The sequence below is a fragment of the Dama dama genome, chromosome 27 (genome assembly GCF_033118175.1).
Source record: "Dama dama isolate Ldn47 chromosome 27, ASM3311817v1, whole genome shotgun sequence".
NCBI lineage: Eukaryota > Metazoa > Chordata > Mammalia > Artiodactyla > Cervidae > Dama > Dama dama.
Genome location: NC_083707.1, coordinates 22,435,077 through 22,456,218, shown reverse-complemented (window position 1 = coordinate 22,456,218; position 21,142 = coordinate 22,435,077). Strand labels below are relative to the sequence as shown.

The 21,142-nt window shown below is 40.6% G+C and overlaps 1 protein-coding gene and 1 non-coding gene across 2 annotated transcripts; one reads left to right on the top strand and one right to left on the bottom strand.

Annotated features, from left to right (window-relative positions):
* Positions 1-586: 586 nt before the first annotated feature.
* Positions 587-21,098, bottom strand: SLC39A6 (solute carrier family 39 member 6). Its single transcript, XM_061131412.1, has 10 exons — positions 20,936-21,098; positions 18,496-19,266; positions 16,808-16,991; positions 14,764-14,933; positions 13,627-13,845; positions 9,098-9,203; positions 6,391-6,768; positions 4,710-4,790; positions 2,634-2,824; positions 587-1,850 (listed from the first exon to the last, which is right to left on the bottom strand). Exons 2-10 carry the CDS (start codon positions 19,255-19,257, stop codon positions 1,698-1,700), a joined length of 2,244 nt encoding a protein of 747 aa, XP_060987395.1. The 5' UTR covers positions 19,258-19,266; positions 20,936-21,098; the 3' UTR covers positions 587-1,697.
* Positions 7,228-7,300, top strand: TRNAE-UUC (transfer RNA glutamic acid (anticodon UUC)). Its single transcript has one exon. It is a non-coding gene; the product is annotated as a tRNA-Glu (tRNA).
* Positions 21,099-21,142: the final 44 nt, after the last annotated feature.

Below are 21,142 nucleotides of genomic sequence, written 5' to 3'. Positions count from 1 at the left end.
CCCTCGCCCACCCCAATCCAAGTAATTTTCATTAGTCAGACCCCTCTCACTTGGTTTGGGGAACAGAAATGCTGGTCCAAAATTGTCTTTCAGTACACAGCTGTACAGTCTTGCCCAGTTGTTTTTTTTTTTTGCCCAGTTGTTCTTGATTCTCCTTAGAATCTAGGGTATCAGTGCTTCTTCTCAAGCTTAAGTTCTGGGGTTTGTTTTTTGTTTGGGGGGGATTTTTAAAGTTAGGGACAGCTTTGAACAAACTGTGGACCAGTATTTTCTGAAGTGTCCTTTGTGATAAAAATGTAAAAAATTGAATAAAGCCACCTAATACAATAATACAAATGAATCGATAAGTATATATAATCTGGGTTATACTTAAGAAAATCAGACATCTCAAATTCATAGAAATAGAAAGTAGAATGGTGGTTACCAGGTGCTATGGGAAGGAAATGAAGAGTTTCAGTTTTGCAAGGTGAAAAAGTTCTGGAGACAAATTGTATAACACTGTGAATATATGTAAAATTATTGAGCTCTATGCTTAAAAATGGCTAAGATGGTAAAAAAAAAATAACAGGCAAAGAAAATCAGAATATATGATATGAAGCTGACATGGGAATTTATTTTGTAGAAAAGCAACAACTAGAGAATGCCATACAACCCTAGTACATCTAAAGTACTATATATAAAAATGACAACTGCTCACAACAACAACACTGAAGCACTGATACCAAAGATACCAAATTACTTTCTGAATCCAAGAAGTCAAATTATAATCAGTATTGTTTTAATGTTCTTACATATATTGAAATTCTAATATGCTGACAAGTGGTAAATCAGATAACTAGAACATCCAATAATGTACCTTTGGGTGATATATAGCTTGGTGATATCCAAGTCTTTTGACAATACATAAACTTACTCATACTCATCTGGCATATCTCCACACATATTTTAAAATTCTAATTTCCTGGTCAAATGATGTATTTTGCAAATTATTAAATATATTTAGATGCTTTTGCTATACAAAGTTAAACGTACAACTAATTTAGTAAAAAGTGCTGAGGTTTTATTGGAAATTAATACTCTGACAAAAATGTTTATGAATGTACTCTGTACTTTAGTAATACTGCCTTTTTTCATTTATATCTAAATTTCCCCTTCTATTTAATAACCAGTTTTGATTTTTTATACAAAATCTAGAACTTCTTAATTCATATAGATTCTTCTCTTTTTCTTCTTATTTCTTAGCTTAAATTCAGTTTAAGCTTTATTGGTATCTTAAGCTTCATGTGTATTCTTACTCCTAAACACCAGCAGTTTTTCAGAGGCCTAAAATCCAGCATGGGAATCACTATATTAAATTAGTTCTAGAAAAAAAAAATTAAAGATATTTTCTTCTGAAATATACAGAACATGTCATGCCAAATCTCTTGTTTATACAATAAACTGGTAATATTGGTAAATTGCACATACAGCTTATATTCCCAAAACAGAATAACTTAAATATTAAAACGTACCTTTATGTTACCACCATAACTGACCTTATAAGCATAACAAATGACAATATTCAATACAAAAAAAATCACAAAATCCACTAACCTTAAGTGCTACGGATCACATCGTACAAACTCATCTCCCTATGACCTATTCAAACTACAGACAGCAAACTATAGCTTTAAGCTACTCCAGCATTTAAACCCTAATTAGAAATTTATACGAAACACAATTTTATGTTCAAATATGGAAATAAGCAACATAATTCCAAAACCCAAAAGTATCCCAGCATTCTGTAAAAAGAAATATCCCCAGCGGCTACATCCATGGTCACTAGCATCATTGTGCAACATCTCAGGTACCTTTAAAACAAACAAACAAAGAGCAACCTTTAAGTTTCCAGAACCATAGATTTTAGAAGAATTTCCAGGACACTGTACTAGCTTTATATGTAGCTGGATATACCATCAGTCAATTTTCTAAAACATGACTCTAGCTAATAATGTTACATAGCATTTCCTAACAGTTAATTAACAATGATTACTCATGGTCTGCTCAGCAAGTCAAAATTATATTGATCCAGTTTGCTCCACTGTAAAATGGAGAGCTACACTGGTTACCCTGCTTACTGTCTGTATTTGTACATAACATATGGTTCACTCAAAGTTCAGAGATACGGAAATCTTTTAACATATAAAATATAATCTTAGCAGTAAGACTGGCTGAGACTGTTAAGTGGACTTTGGTGACAAAAAGACATAACTCCTTTATCTGTTAGTAAGGATCCTTTAAGTGTTCTGATGTATACACAGTTTGCCAACAGTATGTGGCTTGTACTAGGTTTCTCACAAGTCTATGTACAATTTTTTGCCTGATTACTGAAACTCTACTCTCAGAAAGACACAGCAGAAGCGGGTAGATACTTCTGTGTATCCTGATACACATTAGGCAGGACAAAGATGTGCGTGTGAGCAACAATCCAAAAAGATAAACTAGTAAGGACTTATATTTTATATGCTACTTTGTTGAGCACAGAATCTCACTGAAACTACATTTATGCTACACTCTTTTAAAAAATGCTGTTTCACTGAACATTTCTATTTCACTGTTAGTCAATTCTGTAATTTGACTTCTTAAAAACTTACCATATCAACCAGAGCAACATACATGAACAAGCCTGCAGTAAGTGCAAATATCCACATAGAAACATTCTCAGCATAATGACCAATGAAAATTCCTGTGGCCATTCCAAGATACGCCAGCATGGCTGACAGGGCATTATAAAGAACAGCCTGCTTAACAGTCATGCCAGCCTTGAGTAAGACAGCAAAGTCGCCTTTAACAGAAAACACAAAAAGGCAATTAAAATCATTAAAAAAAATCATTTTTAAGACATATACCCAAAAGACATTCCAGATTTAAGAAATCCTCCAATTTTGTTGAGGAGTGGGAAAAAAAAAAAAGGCAAAATTAAGAATCACCCAGGGTTAACAGAGATAATCAGTATAAAACACCCTAACAGTTTGAAGAGGAACTAAAAAGCCTCTTGATGAAAGTGAAAGAGGAGATTGAAAAAGTTGGCTTAAAGCTCAACATTCAGAAAATTAAGATCATGGCATCTGGTCCCATCACTTCATGGGAAATAGATGGGCAAACAGTGGAAACAGTGTCAGACTTTATTTTGGGGGGCTCCAAAATCACTGCAGATGGTGATTGCAGCCATGAAATTAAAAGATGCTTACTCCTTGGAAGGAAAATTATGACCAACCTAGATAGCATATTAAAAAGCAGAGACATTAGTTTTCCAACAAAGGTCCGTCTAGTCAAGGCTATGGTTTTTCTGGTGGTCATGTATGGATGTGAGAGTTGGACTGTGAAGGAAGCTGAGTGCTGAAAAATTGATGCTTTTGAACTATGGTGTTGGAAAAGACTCTTGAGAGTCCCTTGGACTGCAAAGAGATCCAACCAGTCCATCCTAAAGGAGATCAGTCCTGGGTGTTCACTGGAAGGACTGATGTTGAAGCTGAAACTCCAATATTTTGGCTACCTCATGCAAAGAGTTGACTCTTTGGAAAAGACCCTGATGTTGGGAGGGATTGGGGGCAGGAGGAGAAAGGGATGACGGAGGATGACATGGCTGGATGGCATCACCAACTCGATGGACATGAGTTCGAGTAAACTCCGGGAGGTGGTGATGGACAGGGAGGCCTGGCGTGCTGTGATTCATGGGGTCACAAAGAGTCGGACACGACTGAGTGACTGAACTGAACTGAACAGTTTTATAAACTAAGATATCTTTTATCCAAAGTTTTTCTTAAGGTTTCTTGTTTGTCAAAGAACATCAGTACCAAGAATCTACTACTGTGCTCTTACACTGTCTTCAAGGGGCTTTTAACTGACCACAAGCAGGAAGAGGGGGTAGAGAACACACAGGAAATGATCAGCAAAGGATTAAAGAAGGCAATATACTTTATAATTAAGAGCTGAAGAATCTAATGTTCTGGTTATAAAAGAAGAAAAGAAATTAAGAAATTAAGATCAAAGTACTTAAGAGAGGCTTCATGAAGCCTGAAGGATCTAGAATGTGAGCACAAATCAGATGTTGAGGATTACAAGCATTGAACAGGAAGGTGGGATGCCTTCTAAATGGCAGAACACACGCCAAGGGACAAAAGTGAAAATGGTGCTACAGGTGTGCAGCCACCCGTAAGAAGAAAATCAGGGACACACACACACAGAACCCGGGCAACTCTGGGAAGGCTTTAAGTCCTGGTGACAGAGAAAAAGAATATTCAAAACACAACTCATCAACTTCTCTTTCTTTTTAGTTCCAATGAAATTCTCTTTGTCAAGTTCTCTCTGTTAACGGAAGATGACTCTTTATTTGCCTGTGGTCTTATTCCTATTCTGTGTACAACGAAAGCAGGGCCTCACGTCACCACAGGATGGTAAAAGAAGGTATCTGGCAGGGGAAGAGGACCAGAGACGGGGCTCAGGGATCTGTTTGGCAACCCAACACAGGCAATTGTATAATCACAGTTGCAGGGCTAGAATTCTGGCTGGAAACAGACTCGTCCTCAGTAAGAAACAAAGCTAGCTAGAATAGTAGACTTACGAGAAGCCATAAATGAGAAAGCCTGCTAGAAACTATCGTTAGCAAAAGCCAGTGACACTGAGATATGCTACCCACCTGGAAAATACCATTTATAGGGTTCTCTTACCTAATTCATGAGGCAACTCATGACAAAACACTGCAACAGAAGTACTTAAACCACTCGATAAACCTTCAGTAAAAGCAGCACCTGTGTAAAAAAAAAAAAATCACTGCATTATTTTGTAGGTGTGTATTTTTAAAATTTGTATAGCACATACAATGAGGTAAAAGAAATAAACTATATTCTGGTGGTGAATAAACAGAACTTTCTCAACTGCACTCTGTAACTTTTTCATAACTAATCTTAGATTACATTCAATTAGGCTTAAATTTCCCAAAGGAGCACAAGCAGATATGATTGAGAAGGGAAGGCTGGGCTGTGCCTTTGAGTGATTGAATGATCTTATACAAACCTGAGAAGTAACTGCTACCACATAAAGCACTTATGGAGAAATATAAAACAAACTGATTTAAAAGGTTTATGGGGAAAAAAAACCTCAGGAATCAAGAGTACAAATATGTTTCCTAGCCTCAGAGGAATCCACTGTGTAATTAGACTTTTTTACATTTATTCTTTCAATGTCTTGATAAGGGACGGTTAAGATAAATAACTCCCTGCTTTTAAAAGATAACACGTTATACAACTGATTGTTTGTAAAACCATGACTGAGCATTTGCACATCCTTCTGAGTCCCTTAAGTTGTGCATGGTGCAGAGGAGGAAGGGCATGGTGCAGAGGAGGAAGGGCATGGTGCAGAGGAAGAAGGGCATGGTGCAGAGGAGGAAGGGCATTGTGCAGAGGAGGAAGGGCATGGTGCAGAGGAGGAAGAGCATGGTTAAGAGGAGGACGTGTATGGTGCAGAGGAAGTGCATGGTGCAGAGGAGGAAGAGCATGGCGCAGAGGAGGAAGTGCATGGTGCAGAGGAGGAAGAGCATGGCGCAGAGGAGGAAGTGCACGGTGCAGAGGAGGAAGTGCACAGTGCAGGGAGCAGGGCCTGGGCTCATCTCAGCTGGGCGACAAAACAACACGGCCTTGTTGGACCTCGCCTGTCTGCTCTGTAATTATTTCCATGGCTCCTTCTAGAATTCTGTCTGTGAGCACACGTGCTCATTCATGTTCGACTCTTTGCAACCCTATGGACTATAGTTGACCAGGCTCCTCTGTCCACGGGATTTCCCAGGCAAAATACTGGAGTGGGTTGCCATTCTCTTCTCTAGGGGATCTTCCTGACCCAGGAATTGTCTCTTGCTTTTCCTGCTTTGCAGGTGGATTCTTTACTCTTGTGCTGTGCCACCTGGGAAGCCCCTCCCTTCCTGTACTAAATTACTACAATACGTAAATATTCTATTATCTCTCAATGGTAGCACAACTTACAAAAAGTCTATAATTCTTCTTTGGATAGGGATTAGTAATTTAAACTTTTCAGATGGATGAAGGTTCCTTTAGCATAAAAGAAAAGGTGGTGGAAAAGATACTTTCACTTTAACACATACTATTTATATTGCAGATAAGGGAAAGTAACTTTTGGCAGCTACAATTTAGTTAAAGGGCCAAGCAGTTTCTAGCACTTTTTCATCTTATCTCACATTTATCAAGTACATCACTGTCAAAGCAGTCAAAGAGATAACATTTTGAAAACCTTGGATGTTAATAGCCTTATCAAACCAACCTACCCTTTGCTAAAATCAGCAGCTTAAAGTGGCATTTTCAGAGATAAACGAACAAGGGCCGAAAGGTAGAGACATACCAATTGCGAGGCCATCGCTGAAATTGTGCAGGCCATCTCCCATGATCACCATCCAGGCCAATGTGGCAATGCCAGCATCTTTCAGCTCCTCCCGAGAGTAGCGCTGGCTGTGGCTGTGGGGGTGGTGGTTCTGGTGGTGGTGGTGATGGAGAATATGATGGTAGTCATGATGGTGGTGGATGAGATCATCAGACTGGCCAAGTGTATCATGGAAATGTGAATGGCATTTATTCTTGCACCCTCTGGGTACATATTCATTGTAAACTTCCTGCGGATGGGCATGAGCTATCATGACCTCCTCTTCTTCCAAGATTGCTGGCTGCTGAGAATCAAAGTGGGAGGGCTCTTGTGAGTCAGCTCGTAAATAGCCTTCAGGTCCTAGATGTAAACATAAAGGACATTGAGACAAAGTCAAATGGCTCTGTTAATGAGCACATTTCAAAATCTCCACTGACAGAGTCAACAAGACTTCAAAGCATGTCAACTCTCTCACATATTCCTGGCAGACTAGACTTTAGAGTACTGTTGATGAGAAACATCAGTACGTTTTAGTGAATTTTAGAAGTTAAATGATTTCACTAAGAGTGGATTTTAAATGGTAACCTTCAGGAACCGCCCCAGATCCTCCCTTAAATTCTTTTGCCTCCCTATGTTTTTCAAGATAGTCTTTTTTCCTGATTATAAAAGAAGCACACACATTTTAGAAAAATATTTCACTGCTGACATTTAAAATATTTTAGAAAAATAATCCAGAAAAATTGGAAATAAAAAACACACATAATTCTGTCATCTGAGTTCCTCTCTTTCAAAATTCAAGGGAAAGCAAAAGAGAGGAATTCCTTGGTGGTCCAGTGGTTAGGACTCGGTGCTTTCACTGTCAGGGGTCTGGGTTCAATCCCCAGTCAGGGAACTAAGACCCTGCAAACCATGTACTGTAGCCAAACAAAAATTAAAAAGGAAAAGCAGAAGAATGTGAAATACTATCATCACCAAGAAACATTTATCTGTGTAAAGTAAACTGCAACAATAGGTTTTGTTTTGTCTTTTTTATATACTGGCATCAACTTTCCTGGGAGCATTCTTGACACTATGGTCCAATTTTAAAAGTTATTTCCTCTCATCATTATAAATTCCACTGGAAACTCTGAAGACGGAATAGGTGCGGGAAGACAAGTGAGAGTACTTCGCTTGCTCTTTAGAGAAGACCAGCATGCTGGAAACAAAGGGTGGACAGGAAATCTTAGGACTGCCCAGTAGCAACAATAAAGTTGTTCTTCCTCCTCAGTCAGCAACTGAGTGTCTACTCTGGGCCAGGCACTAGGACACAGTGGAGCAGGACAAAGTCTCTGCCTTCAGGAAGCTCATGTTCTTGGGGGAGACAGACACTTAACAAGGAAACACAGGTATAAATAAGGTAATTAAGGCACTGGCCGGCATGGGAAGAAAATAGAAAAGGGGAATATGAGGAGAGTGAGTGGGAGACCTCTGTATTGGGATGATCCAGGAAGGCCTCTAAAAAGGAGATGTCTGAGTTGAGATTGAAACAATAGGAGGAATTTATATGAAGACCTGGGAGAAAAGTGCTCCAAGCAGAAGAAACTGAATATTAGCCTCTGAGACAGACCTGGTAAGCTCACAGGATGAAAAGGAGGCTGTGCGGCTGGTCAGAGTGAACCATCGGGGAGAGTTGTCATCATGAGCCATTTGGTTTAAAATTTTAATTTTAACAGAGCCTGTCCAACAAGAAATGCCACTCTAACAAGTTCTAGGAAACACAGTAACACAGTAACTTTATAGTGAAGAAACATGGGAGACACAACCTTAGCCAAGTGATCAAAATTACCATCACTGCTATGTGACCAAGCATCATGGTGGGAGGCAGGTCACGTCACTGAACAGGATGTAATACACTTTGTGCTATTCTTGCCCAAACTGATCAACCGAATGCAAAAACAACAGACAAACTCAAAATGAGGGCCAATAAGAGGCAGCATTTGACCCTGAATTGTACTCTGGATGATTTTTTTTTCCTTTTGGGGGTTAGGGGAGGCTCAAGAAATTATTAAGATAATTGGAAAAACATGAAAATGGTCTATAGACTAGAAAATGACATTGTATCAGCTTTAATTTCCTGGTGTTGATCACTGACCTGTAATTGCACAAGAGAATGTCCTTTCTCTTAGGAAACAGAACAAGTGTTTAGAAGCAAAGAAGCATCACTTGTAACTTTCTCTCAAATGGTTTAGAAAACAAAATGAGTAGTATGCATACACAGAGAAAGAGAGAAAGATAAATGTACATAAAATAACTGGGGAATACACGAAGAGGCAGAGGAATTCCTGGAACTTTCCTCTAAGTTTGAATTTACCTCAAAATAAAAAAACTATAGAAAGAAGACATATAAATATACATAGAAATAACCAACTCACTGGCAATTAAAAGAACGTCTAAGTTTTAAAAAAAGGGGAGGGATTCCCTAGCGGTCTAGTGGTTAGGACTTGGCACTTTCACTACTGGGGCCCAGGTTCGATTCCTGGTTGGAAAACTAAGATCCCAGAAGCCTCGTGGCACAGTAAAAAAAAAAAAGAAAAAGGACGGGAAGATTAATGGGGGTGGTATATGGTCTCATCTCTTCCAGATAGTCCAAGCTGCCTGCAAATCACAGACCAATGGACTCCCTCTAGCTCTCAGATTTATAAGGACTTACGATCATCTGCATCTACTTTCTCCTCATTTGTTGAAAGTTGAGATTCATACTTGGACAGCTGCTTTTTAATCTCCACATCATCATCATTTTCAGGTTTTTTCTGATTCTGTAACAGCAAGGAAAAGCAATACTTGAAATAAGTGGTTTAGTTATGCATATGCCTTCAGTTAAACAGTTAAAAGATTTCATAGAAAAAGACAACAAAGTAAAAGACTTCAAAAGGAATAAACCCCATCTAAGGGCAAGGCCTGCACTTAACTTCATAGCACCTAGTAGTTTGTTTTAGGCATAAACTGTTCAGAAAAGTAAAGGATTATGCACCAGTAATATGAAAGAAAAATCACACACTCATCTTTCTGCATGTCCATGAAAACAGCACTGCATCCCCTGGGAGCTATTTAGAAACACATGATCTCAGGCCACACCCCAGAGCAAATGGATTAGAATTTGGATTTTAACTAGGTCTCCAGATGACTCATACACACATTAAAGTTGAGCTCTGCCTCAGGCCATCAATTCAGAACAAGCAAGTCCTCCTGGCAAGTAGTGATCTGCTAACCAACTGCCTGGTTTCCTCCAATGCCTCTTTTGGGCAATGAAACCTCATACTTGCCACACTTCTTATAACTTTAAATTATACTGTGATACTGATATGTATTTGTTACTAAAACTAAAATACTTTTGCTGTCATAAAACACCATTACCAAGTTTTCTCTTTTGAAACAAATCTCTAGTGGTCAGTCTTGAATTTATCACTAGATTTTTACCAACTGAATACCATACTTGAGATACTATCCGTATCTCAGAACCCAAGAATGAAAGTCACTGTTAGAACAATGGGGCCTGTGTATTACCGACTTATATAGAATATTTAGGATAAGGAAAACTGTCACAAAAATAATCACCTTCTTATTTGCAGTATCTTTTGAATATGACTCAATCCCCACCATAACTGAGATTTCATTTTTAACTCTAACAATATATAAAATACCTGCACATTTTTAGGTTATAAGAGTTTTTAAAAGGAAGCACATACCAATCTTTATACCTACCCCTGGCATGATGCCTCAAACACAGAAAGTACTTAAATATTTGTGAAAATAAGTGAATTCAGGATACTTTAAATCACTTAATTGATGTTTCATTTCTTGTTGAGCGATGAATATCTCAGTTTTTAACCAATTCTTTCATTCCACAAGTATTAAGAGCCTCTAATGTTTCCTGTGCTGAATCCTGGCAATACATCAATACACCATAAACCAAGATACACATAGTCCTTGTTCCCATGGAGCTTATCATCCACAGGGAGGGAAGTTTTATACAGGTAATGATTACACAATTTTTTGACTGCAATCTTTGATACACTTTACAAAGGACAAACACACAGTACTACAAGAGTGTATAACATGACCTAAATAATTCCCACGACAGGATTCATTGAGAAAGTGATGTTTATGCCAAGACCTAAAGATGAGCAGGAATTTGCTGGAGAAGGGTGGGGAGGATTAATCCAGGCAGGGAGATGGCATGTGGGAGGACCCTAAAGCAGAAAGGGAGCAGCCCTTTCTTTAACTGAAAGAAGTGCAAGGTGGGTGGGGTCTGGTAGGTCAGAGACTGGGCGGCTAGAAGCGAGGCTGGGTAAGCGGGGAGTCCAGACAGTGCAAACCGTGGACTATGGACTTCATCCATCATGAAGCTATGGATTTCATCCTATAAGCAATGAGATGTACGAGAGAAAGGATTTTCAGCAGTGGTGTCCAACTTCATCAGACTCATTTAAACAAATCACTCTGCCCCCCCCCCCCCCCAACTCTGGATTAGAAGAGGATAACAAAATAATGCAGACAGTCCAGTCAGGAGGCAACTGTTGTCAGTCAGGTAAGCCGAGCTTAGACCAGAACAACAGCAAGGAAGATGGAGAGAAACAAATAATTTCACTTCTGGATACACTTAATAAAACTAGGTTGGATATGAGGATTAGGGAGATTCATAGATGATTTTCAGGTTTCCAGCCTAAGCAAGAAACCTGAGAATCCGGTAGAAAGAAAGTCTGAGGTAGAAGTGTCATAAGAGCCTAACTACACACCAAATATGTGATTCAACCCTAATTCAAATAAAGAGATTGACATATATGGATGTCTTAAGGGAAATCCTAGGTAAAATGTTCCATTATAAGACCCTGATGCTGGGAAAGATTGAAGGTGGGATGAGAAGGGGACAACAGAGGATGAGATGGTTGGATAGCATCACTGACTCAATGGATATGAGTTTGAGTAAACTCTGGGAGTTGGTGATGGACAGAGAAGCCTGGTATGCTGCAGTCCATGGGGTCGCAAAGAGTCAGACATGACTGAGCAACTGAACTGAACTCAACTAAACTGATGCGTCTGAAGAGCTATCAATGCTTACCATGTAAGGAGTAGTTTTTTCTTTTTGAGAGAACTAAATGAGATTTAAAACTGTTACATGAGTAACACTAAGATCTGGATGCCCTTGAAAAAAGATAAACGCAGTATTTTCTAAAAAGGAAGAGAACATGAAATGTTTGTGAAACACCTGTGGGAAGTCTTTGCCTAGAAACTATGCTTATTTACTATTTAATACTTCTTGTGTGTGTGTGCTAAGTTGCTTCAGCTGTGTCCAACTCGGCGACCCTATGGACCGCACTTAGCCTGCCAGGCTCCTCTGTCCATGGGATTCTCTAGGCAAGAACACTGAAGTGAGCTGCCATGCCCGCCTCCAGGAGATCTTCCCAACTCAGGCACCGATCTGAGCCTCTTACATCTTACTTGCACTGGCAGGCAGGTTCTTTACCACTACTGCCACCTGGGAAGCCCTTAATGCTTCTTAAACATTCAACAAACATTTACCAATCCTCTACTGTGTGCCAGACACTATTCGAGGCACTGGAGATATAGCAGTAAAGAAGATGGAGCGGTCCTGGCCCTTAAGAGCTTATATTCTAGCGGAAATTATTTGAGAACAGAAATTTCAAACTTCGTTAACTACCATCCACAATAATATATATGTAACACAAAGAGTAATATATGGAATGTACTGTAATATCACTGTTGCATTTAAAAACATGCGTCAAGACACAAGACTGATTTCACAACTCACAAATAGTTATAACCTAAAGAGTCTGAAAAACATTGATCTGTATTAGACCACAGACAGCCTACCTCTTAAAAGTCCTATGTTAGAGCACCAAGTTAATAAACAGCACTCTTTAGGTAAAACTAGAAAATTACACTGAAATTAGAATGGCATTTGAACCTTAAAATGATTTTTTTTTTAAGGTGAGAATAATCCCAGAGAATGCAGAGGAGGAGGATATAGCCTCAAAGCCATCCAAGTGAAGCAGCAGGGACAATGGGAACATGGAAGACTTCCTGGATTAAGAAGGAGTCAGCTCTTGTTGCTTTACCTGTCCCTGTAAATTGACATTCAGTAACAGTTCAAAATCTGCAGTTTGAGATTTTAGTGACTATAAAATCCATAAGGGCAAATATTCACAGGATGGAGGAGGCTACTCTGCTCACATGCACTGGGTTCCCAACCTGAGCTCTAAGCTCAGCAAGAATCAACTATGTTAGTTGTCAAGTCTCTTCATGCCAGCTATACCTGCTATTGCAAGCGCACGATTTAATTACATGTTATTCAGACTATGAAATGCCAGTGAGAAGAGTTACTGCCATGAAAATTTAAGTTGAATGCTTCTGAAAGATTCAAAGGCAAGTTGCTAATTATATAAGGCAATCACTGTATAAATCTTTTTAATTTACAAAAAATCTAGATTCGACATTAAAATAGCTTTACATGTATGTAACCTCTTGCTCAATTTAAGAGAAACCAAAACTGGAAATTTAGAAGAAGTAGCAGGGCTGCAGAGAAAAAAATGATCATTATAGAACTCTGACTCCAAGAACATCTTGGTCAACATCAAATGATCAGAATATGAGCACACAAATATCCAAACGTGTACATGTCATTATTAACAGTCCCCATGAGGACAGTCTTTTGACTGATTTACCCAGTCACATCAGATAGGAAGAGGAAGATAACCACAGGCAACTCCAAAGATATTTTCACCAGATACAGAGCCTATTGTTGAGCTTCATATTATTTCTGGGGGCACTTTGCAAACAGCAAGTCTGAGTGAGTCAGACAGTCTTTCAAACAAAACATAATATTTAGCTACTGAGTAATTTAAAAGCTGTACATACTTACTGTACATAACTCAAAGAGTGTGGGGTAAGTACACACCCATGAAACCACTGCCACCATCAATGCCTTGTTTGGTTATCTATATAGATATTTACCCTTGCCTGTGACTCTGAAGGGAATACTGAAGACAGAGAAGTCCAGGGTTACTGACTTCTATGAATGCTTCTGGGAGCAAAAAGGTACTGAACCTCCTCACAAATGAAGATCATACACCTTGGAAAAGCTCTGCGAACAGTTCAGTTCAAGTGCTGCTCTAAATTAATGTCCAATGCATAGTAAGTACTCAGTACAGTTTTTCTTACCTTTTTCTTCTTATCTTTAAATTGCTTGATCAACGTGAGGACATGTTCAACAAGAAACATGAAATACAAGCCTCCCAGAGCTGTCAGCCCTTTCCATGTAGAATCAAAATAGGTATTTTCTTGCATGTTTTGAGAAGAGAGGTGGCTGAAAAGTGGTCCCCTCTTCATTTCCATTGCTGCTTCTTCATGGCTGTGACTATGGTGATGACTTGCATGAGACTAAAGGCAAAATAATACAGATTTTATAAATTCGTTTCACATGTCAGAAAAACTGGCTAAGATAATTAACATCAAATATGAAACCATTCAGAATTACGCAATTAACATTCTACTTCAGAATGAGGGGAAGTTTAGGATATTAAAAGTAAAACTACCAACAAGCAGCAGTGACCCAGAGCTAAACATATATGACGCACAATGGCACTTTAGTGGAGTGGATCTACTCAGTGTAGAGACAGACACATTCTCCAATGATCCTCATAACATACGGGTAGAGAGTATTTCCAATGTTCCTCCGTGGCCACAAATAGGTCTCAACAGGCATATAGTGTCCACTGCTCATACCTCCAGTGGAAAAGCCCCACCACTGTTCTCAGGATGCGTCCAAGAAGCCCAGTCTGGGTAATGGGCCCTGGCCAGTGCCTGAGACCCAGGCACCCTGCCCCAGCGGCCTGCAGCTGCGTGCAGCAGGAACTTGTCACTGTGTGTCAGGGACCCAGGTGAGGTGCACACCAAGGTGAGACTGGGGGTCATGGATACAACCCATACAAACACTCCTAGAAACTAAATTCCCAGCCTTTTATACATTATCAATACAGAGCACAAACTGAAAATATATACACTCACTATATAAATTTATAGATGCATGCATATATATTAGTACTTAATGTTGAATAATAAAACACACTGAAGGTGAAAGTCTCTCAGTCCTGTCCGACTCTCTGCGACCCCATGGACTCTACAGTCCATGGGATTCTCCAGGCCAGAATATTGGATTGGGTAGCTGTTCCCATCTCCAGGGATCTTCCCAACCCAGGGATCGAACTGGGGTCTCCTGCATTGCAGGTGGAATCTCTACCAACTGAGCCACCAGGGAAGCCCTATAAAACACACTAATGGGATAAATTATTTACTTACATGTGGAAGAAGGTGTAAGAAAGCATCACCACTCAGTGTCCCAACAGCCAAGGCCACAAGGAAACTCAGAAGAAACTTGAAGAACACCCGATTCATGAGTGGCACTAAGATAACGCCCAGCAAAGACAGGAAACTGATGACGGAAATGGCGATGAAGCCACCAACCCAGGCTGTCAGAACGAGACAGAGCAGACGGCAAGGCAAACAACTGATCAACTTTCAGAGTGAGGCTGCGGAGCGGCACAAAGTCATCTGTAAAAGCAGGGGCGCTTACACCTGTGACTGATTCATGTTGATGTCTGGCAGAAACCAACACAATACTGTAAAGCAATTATCCTTCAACTAAAAATAAACAAATTTTAAAAAAAGTGGGGCTAAAGAAATACAAACGCAGTGGAACAGAACTGTGATAAGAGAGCAATAACCAAGAAGCTGGATCAAATGTGACTGAACCCCCTGGGCAAAAGGCATAAACCTAGGAGAACATTCTTCAGAGAGGGTCCACCTAGTCAAAGCTATGGTTTTTCCAGTAGTCGTGTATGGATGTGAGAGTTGGACTATAAAGAGAATTGATGCTTTTGAACTGTGGTGTTGGAGAAGACTCTTGAGAGTTCCTTGAACTGCAAGGAGATCAAACTAGTCAATCTTAAAGGAAATCAACCTTGAATATTCATTGGTAGGCCTGATGCTGAAGCTCCGATACTTTGGCCACCTGATTTGAAGAACTGACTCATTGGAAAAGACCCTGATGCTAGGAAAGATTGAAGGCAGGAGGAGAAGGGGACAATAGAGGATGAGATGGTTGGATGGCATCACCAACTCGATGGACATGAGTTTGAGCAAGCTCCAGGAGTTGGTGACAGGCAGGGAAGCCTGGCGTGCTGCAGTCCATGGGGTCGCAAAGAGTCGGACACGACTGAGCAACTGAACTGAACTGAGGGTGAAGGAAGGGGAAGGTGTGGTTACCAAGGATGAATTCTCAATCACTTGGGAACTGAGCTTACAGACTCCTCTAACAGTTAAATTATGAGAGAGAAGAGGAAAAAGTTAGGAAAGAAGGGAAGAAAGGAGAAAGGAAAGGAAACTGGGAATCAGTAATATCCTCAGGAAACAAAGCAATCAATTCTTCATTATAGGTTCTGAGCAACACAACTTACACTATAACAGACTGTATCCTGGTTTCATGTATTAATAAGAACACACTAGGATTAGGCTCCTAAACAACTCTGACCATTCTCTAAACAATGTGACAACATACAAAGCAATCCCAATTTTTACTTTTTTATTTTTATTTTTTTTAGCAATCCCAATTTTTAAACTGGAGGATAATTGCTTTACAATGTTGTGTTGGTTTCTGCTGTACAACAACATCAATCAGTCATAAAGATACACATATCCCCTCCCTCTTGAACCTCTCTTCCACCCCACCTCATCCCACTCCTCTGGGTCCTCACAGAATGCTGGGTTGAGCTCCCTGTGCTGTATAGCAGCTTCCTGTGTGTACATGCTCAGTCACATCTGACTCTCCAACCTCCTGGACTGTAGCCCTCCAGGCTGCTCTGTCCATGGGATTTTCCCGGCAAGAATACTGGAGTGGGTTGCCATTCACTTCGCCAGAGGCTCTTCCCGACCCAGGGATTGGACCCGAATCTTCTGCATTGGCAGGCGGATTCTTTACCACTGAGCCACCAAGGAAACCCCCAGCAACTTCCCACTAGCTATCTATCTTACATGTGGTAATGTATATGTTTCAATAGAACCCAAACTTTTTGAATGACCTTGACATATCCTGTGGGAGGACCTCAAACAAGCTACTATTTAACGTATTTTCTGGTTTTTATTTTTTTAAGGGTAAAGCTAACATATTTCCTTTCTTCACATCCAAGGCAGAGAACAATTAAGATGATATATTTGAAAAAAAAAAAAAAAAGATGATATATCTGGAATTATGCTGAAAAATGAGTAGGATGATGTAAATAGAAGAAAAAGCACAACATAAATACATCTACTGGCAATGATTTTTACCCAAAAAAGGCAATTTTACCTATTTGTAAAGAATAGGTCTTTGGAGGGATTTCAGCTTTCTTTTCACTTGTTGTATGAATCAGACACGATCTAGTATCGATCTGATTGATGATGGCTGGGCAGAGATAGTTGAACTCGGTGGCGTTCAATGGAACCTGGATGCCCATGCCATGAGATGTAAGCAGCTTCGAGGCACTGAAACACTGAAGAAAAAAGAAATAAACGATGAAATCTCCGAAAGGCATTCCCGTTAGAGAATCTAAAAAAGCTGCTGACAAAACACCCTTTCCTTACTGAAGCTGCTTCTTTACTTAAGATAAATCAAGATCGACTTTTGCTTTAAGCACTTTGGAATTTGCCTCAAGCTACCTGGAGATACTATACCATAGGGGTGATTTCCCATCTCTTCTGAATATTTCTTCTTGGGAGAAGCAATCATGTCACTAGTCACCTCTGCAGAAAGCCTCAAGAGGAATAAGTTTGAGGATAAATAGATATTTGCAAGCCTATTAACTCACTGTATAAACCTATTAAGGAAATGAGCTTTAATTTCGAGATGGGTTCATTAGAGATTGAGAAATATGTTGTTTCTGTACTAATGCTATCATACCTGGTCTAAACAAGCCCAAAACATGTCACTCTTCCAGCAATGACGGTACTTGCAAAACTTAGCTCAGTGCTGTGTACATACTTGGCAAAATAACACTTCACAACGAGAGAATATTAAATTCTGTAGATCACTCACTCTGGCAGAGGGCAACACTGGTTAATGAAACAAACCTGCACCAGCATGCAGTTGTTTCAAAAATTTAATTAGATGACAAGCTTAGTTTGAAGAGAATCTCTGCTGGAGAATATAAGCTCCCTCTTCTCACCGAAAAAAAAACAAAACAAAAAACCCAAACAAAAAAACCCACAAAAAAACCACTGGCACTAGCACCTGTTTCTCATCTTCTGAAAAGCTATTTCAAACTCCCACAATTCTTGGCCACTACTACTCCAAACAGATTTTATTACTAGTGTCGCTATGGGAATGACCATTAGTAGGATTATCCCAGAATTAGCACAGTCATGTGATGGTCTGAATGAAATACTTAAGTTCTGCCCATTAACGTATACCAACGAATGCCTTGCTGTTGACATCTCTTAGCCAAGGCAAACTGTGTAGAGCCTGGAAGTCTAGCCTCGCAGAAGAAAAACACATGAACTCAGGACCTCACTGCCCAGACTTTTCACTTGTCCAGCATGTAACTCTAGGTAGCAGCTCCAATTTCCTTCACTTTACAAGTCACTGTGATCCCTTTGTCAAGGAGGCAAAGCTGCTCTTGCATTCTCTGGCCCTTTAAAGCACATCTTTCCCTAAAACATGAATTCTAACTCCTGTTCTTTTGATCTTCCATTTTACATTTTTTTTTAATAGTATTCACCTTTAAAGATTTTCTCCCCAAAATAATTTGATATGTTTTAAGTTCTATATTAGAAAATAGCTTCACCAGGCAGCATTATTCTTACTGAAGAACTTACCCCACAAGTTTTTTTTATCAGGAATGTTTTCAACATAGTGGAGACACTTTGAGCTAAGTGTCTTGCTGAGAAAGGAGAAATTCCCCTTTCAATGAACTCGCCATTTTATTTTTAGTTTAGAGAGAATGGCAATGACAGGATAGACAGCAGGCATATTGATTAAAATAACAAGAAACATCTTACCTCCTGAGTATTTTCACCTGGGCTTCTGGAATACATAAAGTCTTTTCTGGGCTCACTTATTGATTCATTGGTTCTCCTACTAGCCAGTCTGCTTGCCCGGCTCTTTTCTGTGACACTGGGTGGAGTGGAACTGTTCACATCTTTGGGGAGAAGTTTTCCATGTTTTGGAGTTTCTATGGTCTCGAGAAAGTGAGTTCCCTCAGAGACAGCATTATACACAGTTGAGGTCACTTCACTAGCACCAACACCCTCCTTGATTAAAACATTCCTTCTGCCACTGGCATGTTCTGATCGATGAGATCCCTTCCCGTGGCTGTTTCTTGGGTCTTTGCTTGAACCATCAGAGTCATGGTCTGGGCAGAGAGTTTTCCGACTAGTTTTACTGGAAGCAGCATGATTATGGTGAGAGTGATGCTCATGGTCAGAGTGATGCTCATGATCAGAATGATGCTCATGGTCAGAGTGATGCTCATGGTCATGGTGTATATGAATTCTCTTAATCTTATCTATGCCTATATTCTGAAGCAACTTTTTGAACCCTTCAATTGACAGGGAATTATTTTCTCCATAGCGGTGGAAAAGCTGCTGGAGATGATGCTGCCGTGCGGTAACTGCCAAGTCAACATTAATGCCAGATTCCCAACTTGGAATAATTTTCTCAGTGGTCTGAGGGAAAGCAGTGGCTGGTCCTACTTCATGAAGGGGATTTGTGACTGACAGAGTCAAGGTCAGGATCAAGATCACTGATAAACTCCTCGCCATCGCACCTTCCTACAGAAGACAGAAAACAAAAGGAAAGAAACAACAACCTTGTCTTCACTTCCAAAACACTTTGAATTAAGAAATCTCATGCTGAAAACTGATGTCTAATCAAATAACCAAGTTTAACAGAGTACTATCTACAGTGATCGGTGTAGTGCTAGATACTGTAAAAAACAAACAAAAAACCAAACTGGAGTCCTGGGCTCTATGTCTGCATTGCTGAAACATGGGAAACAACTGGAGAGCAGTTGAGTGCTAAGACTCTGTAATTAGCACTATAAAAGCAATAGAATTTCAGAGACAGGAGGGACCCACGTGGTCACAGCCATATTGGCATTATATCATGTTTCAAACAAGAATTCCAAACAAAAGAACACAAAATCCAAACTACCTCCCTCCACCACGACTACTACCATTTCATAGAACAATCTTTTAACATAAAAAAAAAAAGTAAATATGGCAATCAGAATAAGCCACATTTAAAATTTTTTTCTTAAACCATATATAAACCTATTTGAGGCCTTTCTCCCCCAAACCCATTCTTCAGAGGCAACCAATTTGGCCAGTTTCTTGAGAATCCCTCACTCATACTCGGGTACATGTGCGCCTTAATCATACTAGTGGGATCTTTTGTTTTTTAAACTCAACAAATGACATCTTTCCATGTGAGTATATTCAAAGTGATCACATCTTTTTGAAAGACTGCACAGTAACAGTTTTTTAAGGAAATTAAACTTTATTAAAAAACTGTGTTGCTCTTATTTTGCTATCACTCATCCGCATAATACTGCTGGGAACCAAAGAACTATGTTCCAAAGAGGAGTTAGGGATCCAGCTGAACCTTGAAAAAGCAGAATTCAGTTAAGCAGACGAGGTAGTATAGGCCAAAGAAGCAGCTAGACTAATATCTCAGGACCCAGCCAGCAGATGCCCAGCGCCAATGATGGGTGGTGATCGTGACCAAATTGGTCTGCCTCCAGTGAAAGTAAGAGGAGGTCGGGCTCCGGAGTGAGATGGCAAGGGCGAGGAGCAATCGAGCTCTACCACCTTCAGCTCTTCTTCCTCGGACCAGCTGGTAACACCTATTTTATACGGAGAGAGAGGAAACCACTCGCATGGATGTATGTGGAAGTGCTCCAAACGCTGTCAGCAGTATTGCACAGCTGCTGCTTATCGTACTGTGAAAAGAGGACGCACGCACTGTCACCAGGCTAGACTCCTAAAAGAACAATCCTTGGGGCCCGAAGTTTTAACCGGCAGAAGAAAACCTTTAAGAAATACACGAGGAGCGAGATGGGTGGGACAGCCCGGACGAATGGCTCAGGAGCAGCTCCGTGCCTTTCCCAAGGGAGGGAAGGATGCTTAGGGCGGTCCCAGACCCGACGACGGATCTCCTTCCCCGCAAGAACACGTGTGGGGGAGAAAAAAGCAGAAGGAAAGGGCCTGGAGAAAGGGGTGAGCGGAGAAAACGGGAAAGAGCGCGCAAAACTGCCTCGAAGGGCTTTTTATTTTTAAACACCACAGTACTCTCTCGGAAAATTGAGGTGAACAGGACAAACCGTTTCCTTATCCCGTTGGAACCCGAAACCCGCTGTGCACCCCAAACTGGGAAGTCCGGCCTCGCCGGCCCCGCGGGGTTCCCCTCTCCGCCCGCCCTTCCTAGACCTGCGGGACTCACCTCTCCGCGGCCTCGCCGACCCCCGGGCCGCTCCCGCGCGCCGGTTCAAGTTCCTGCCGGCGGTGCGGAGCCGACCCTTACTTGTCTCCCTAGAGATCTCTACACAGCAGGGAGGGGCGGCGGTCTCATCGGCCCGGCTGCCCCTCGGTCGGGGTAGCGCCGCGCAGAACCCGGCAAGCCGCGCCCCACGCGCCGCCGTCGCCGCCT

Excerpts from the sequence above, each read along its gene's own strand:
- SLC39A6 (XM_061131412.1), bottom strand. The coding sequence starts at position 19,257 with ATGGCGAGGAGTTTATCAGTGATCTTGATCCTGACCTTGACTCTGTCA. Across the intron at positions 14,934-16,807 it reads GACCTATTCTTTACAAATAG|CCTGGGTTGGTGGCTTCATC; the intron begins GTAAAATTGCCT and ends TCGTTCTGACAG. Across the intron at positions 9,204-13,626 it reads TTAAAGATAAGAAGAAAAAG|AATCAGAAAAAACCTGAAAA; the intron begins GTAAGAAAAACT and ends TTGCTGTTACAG.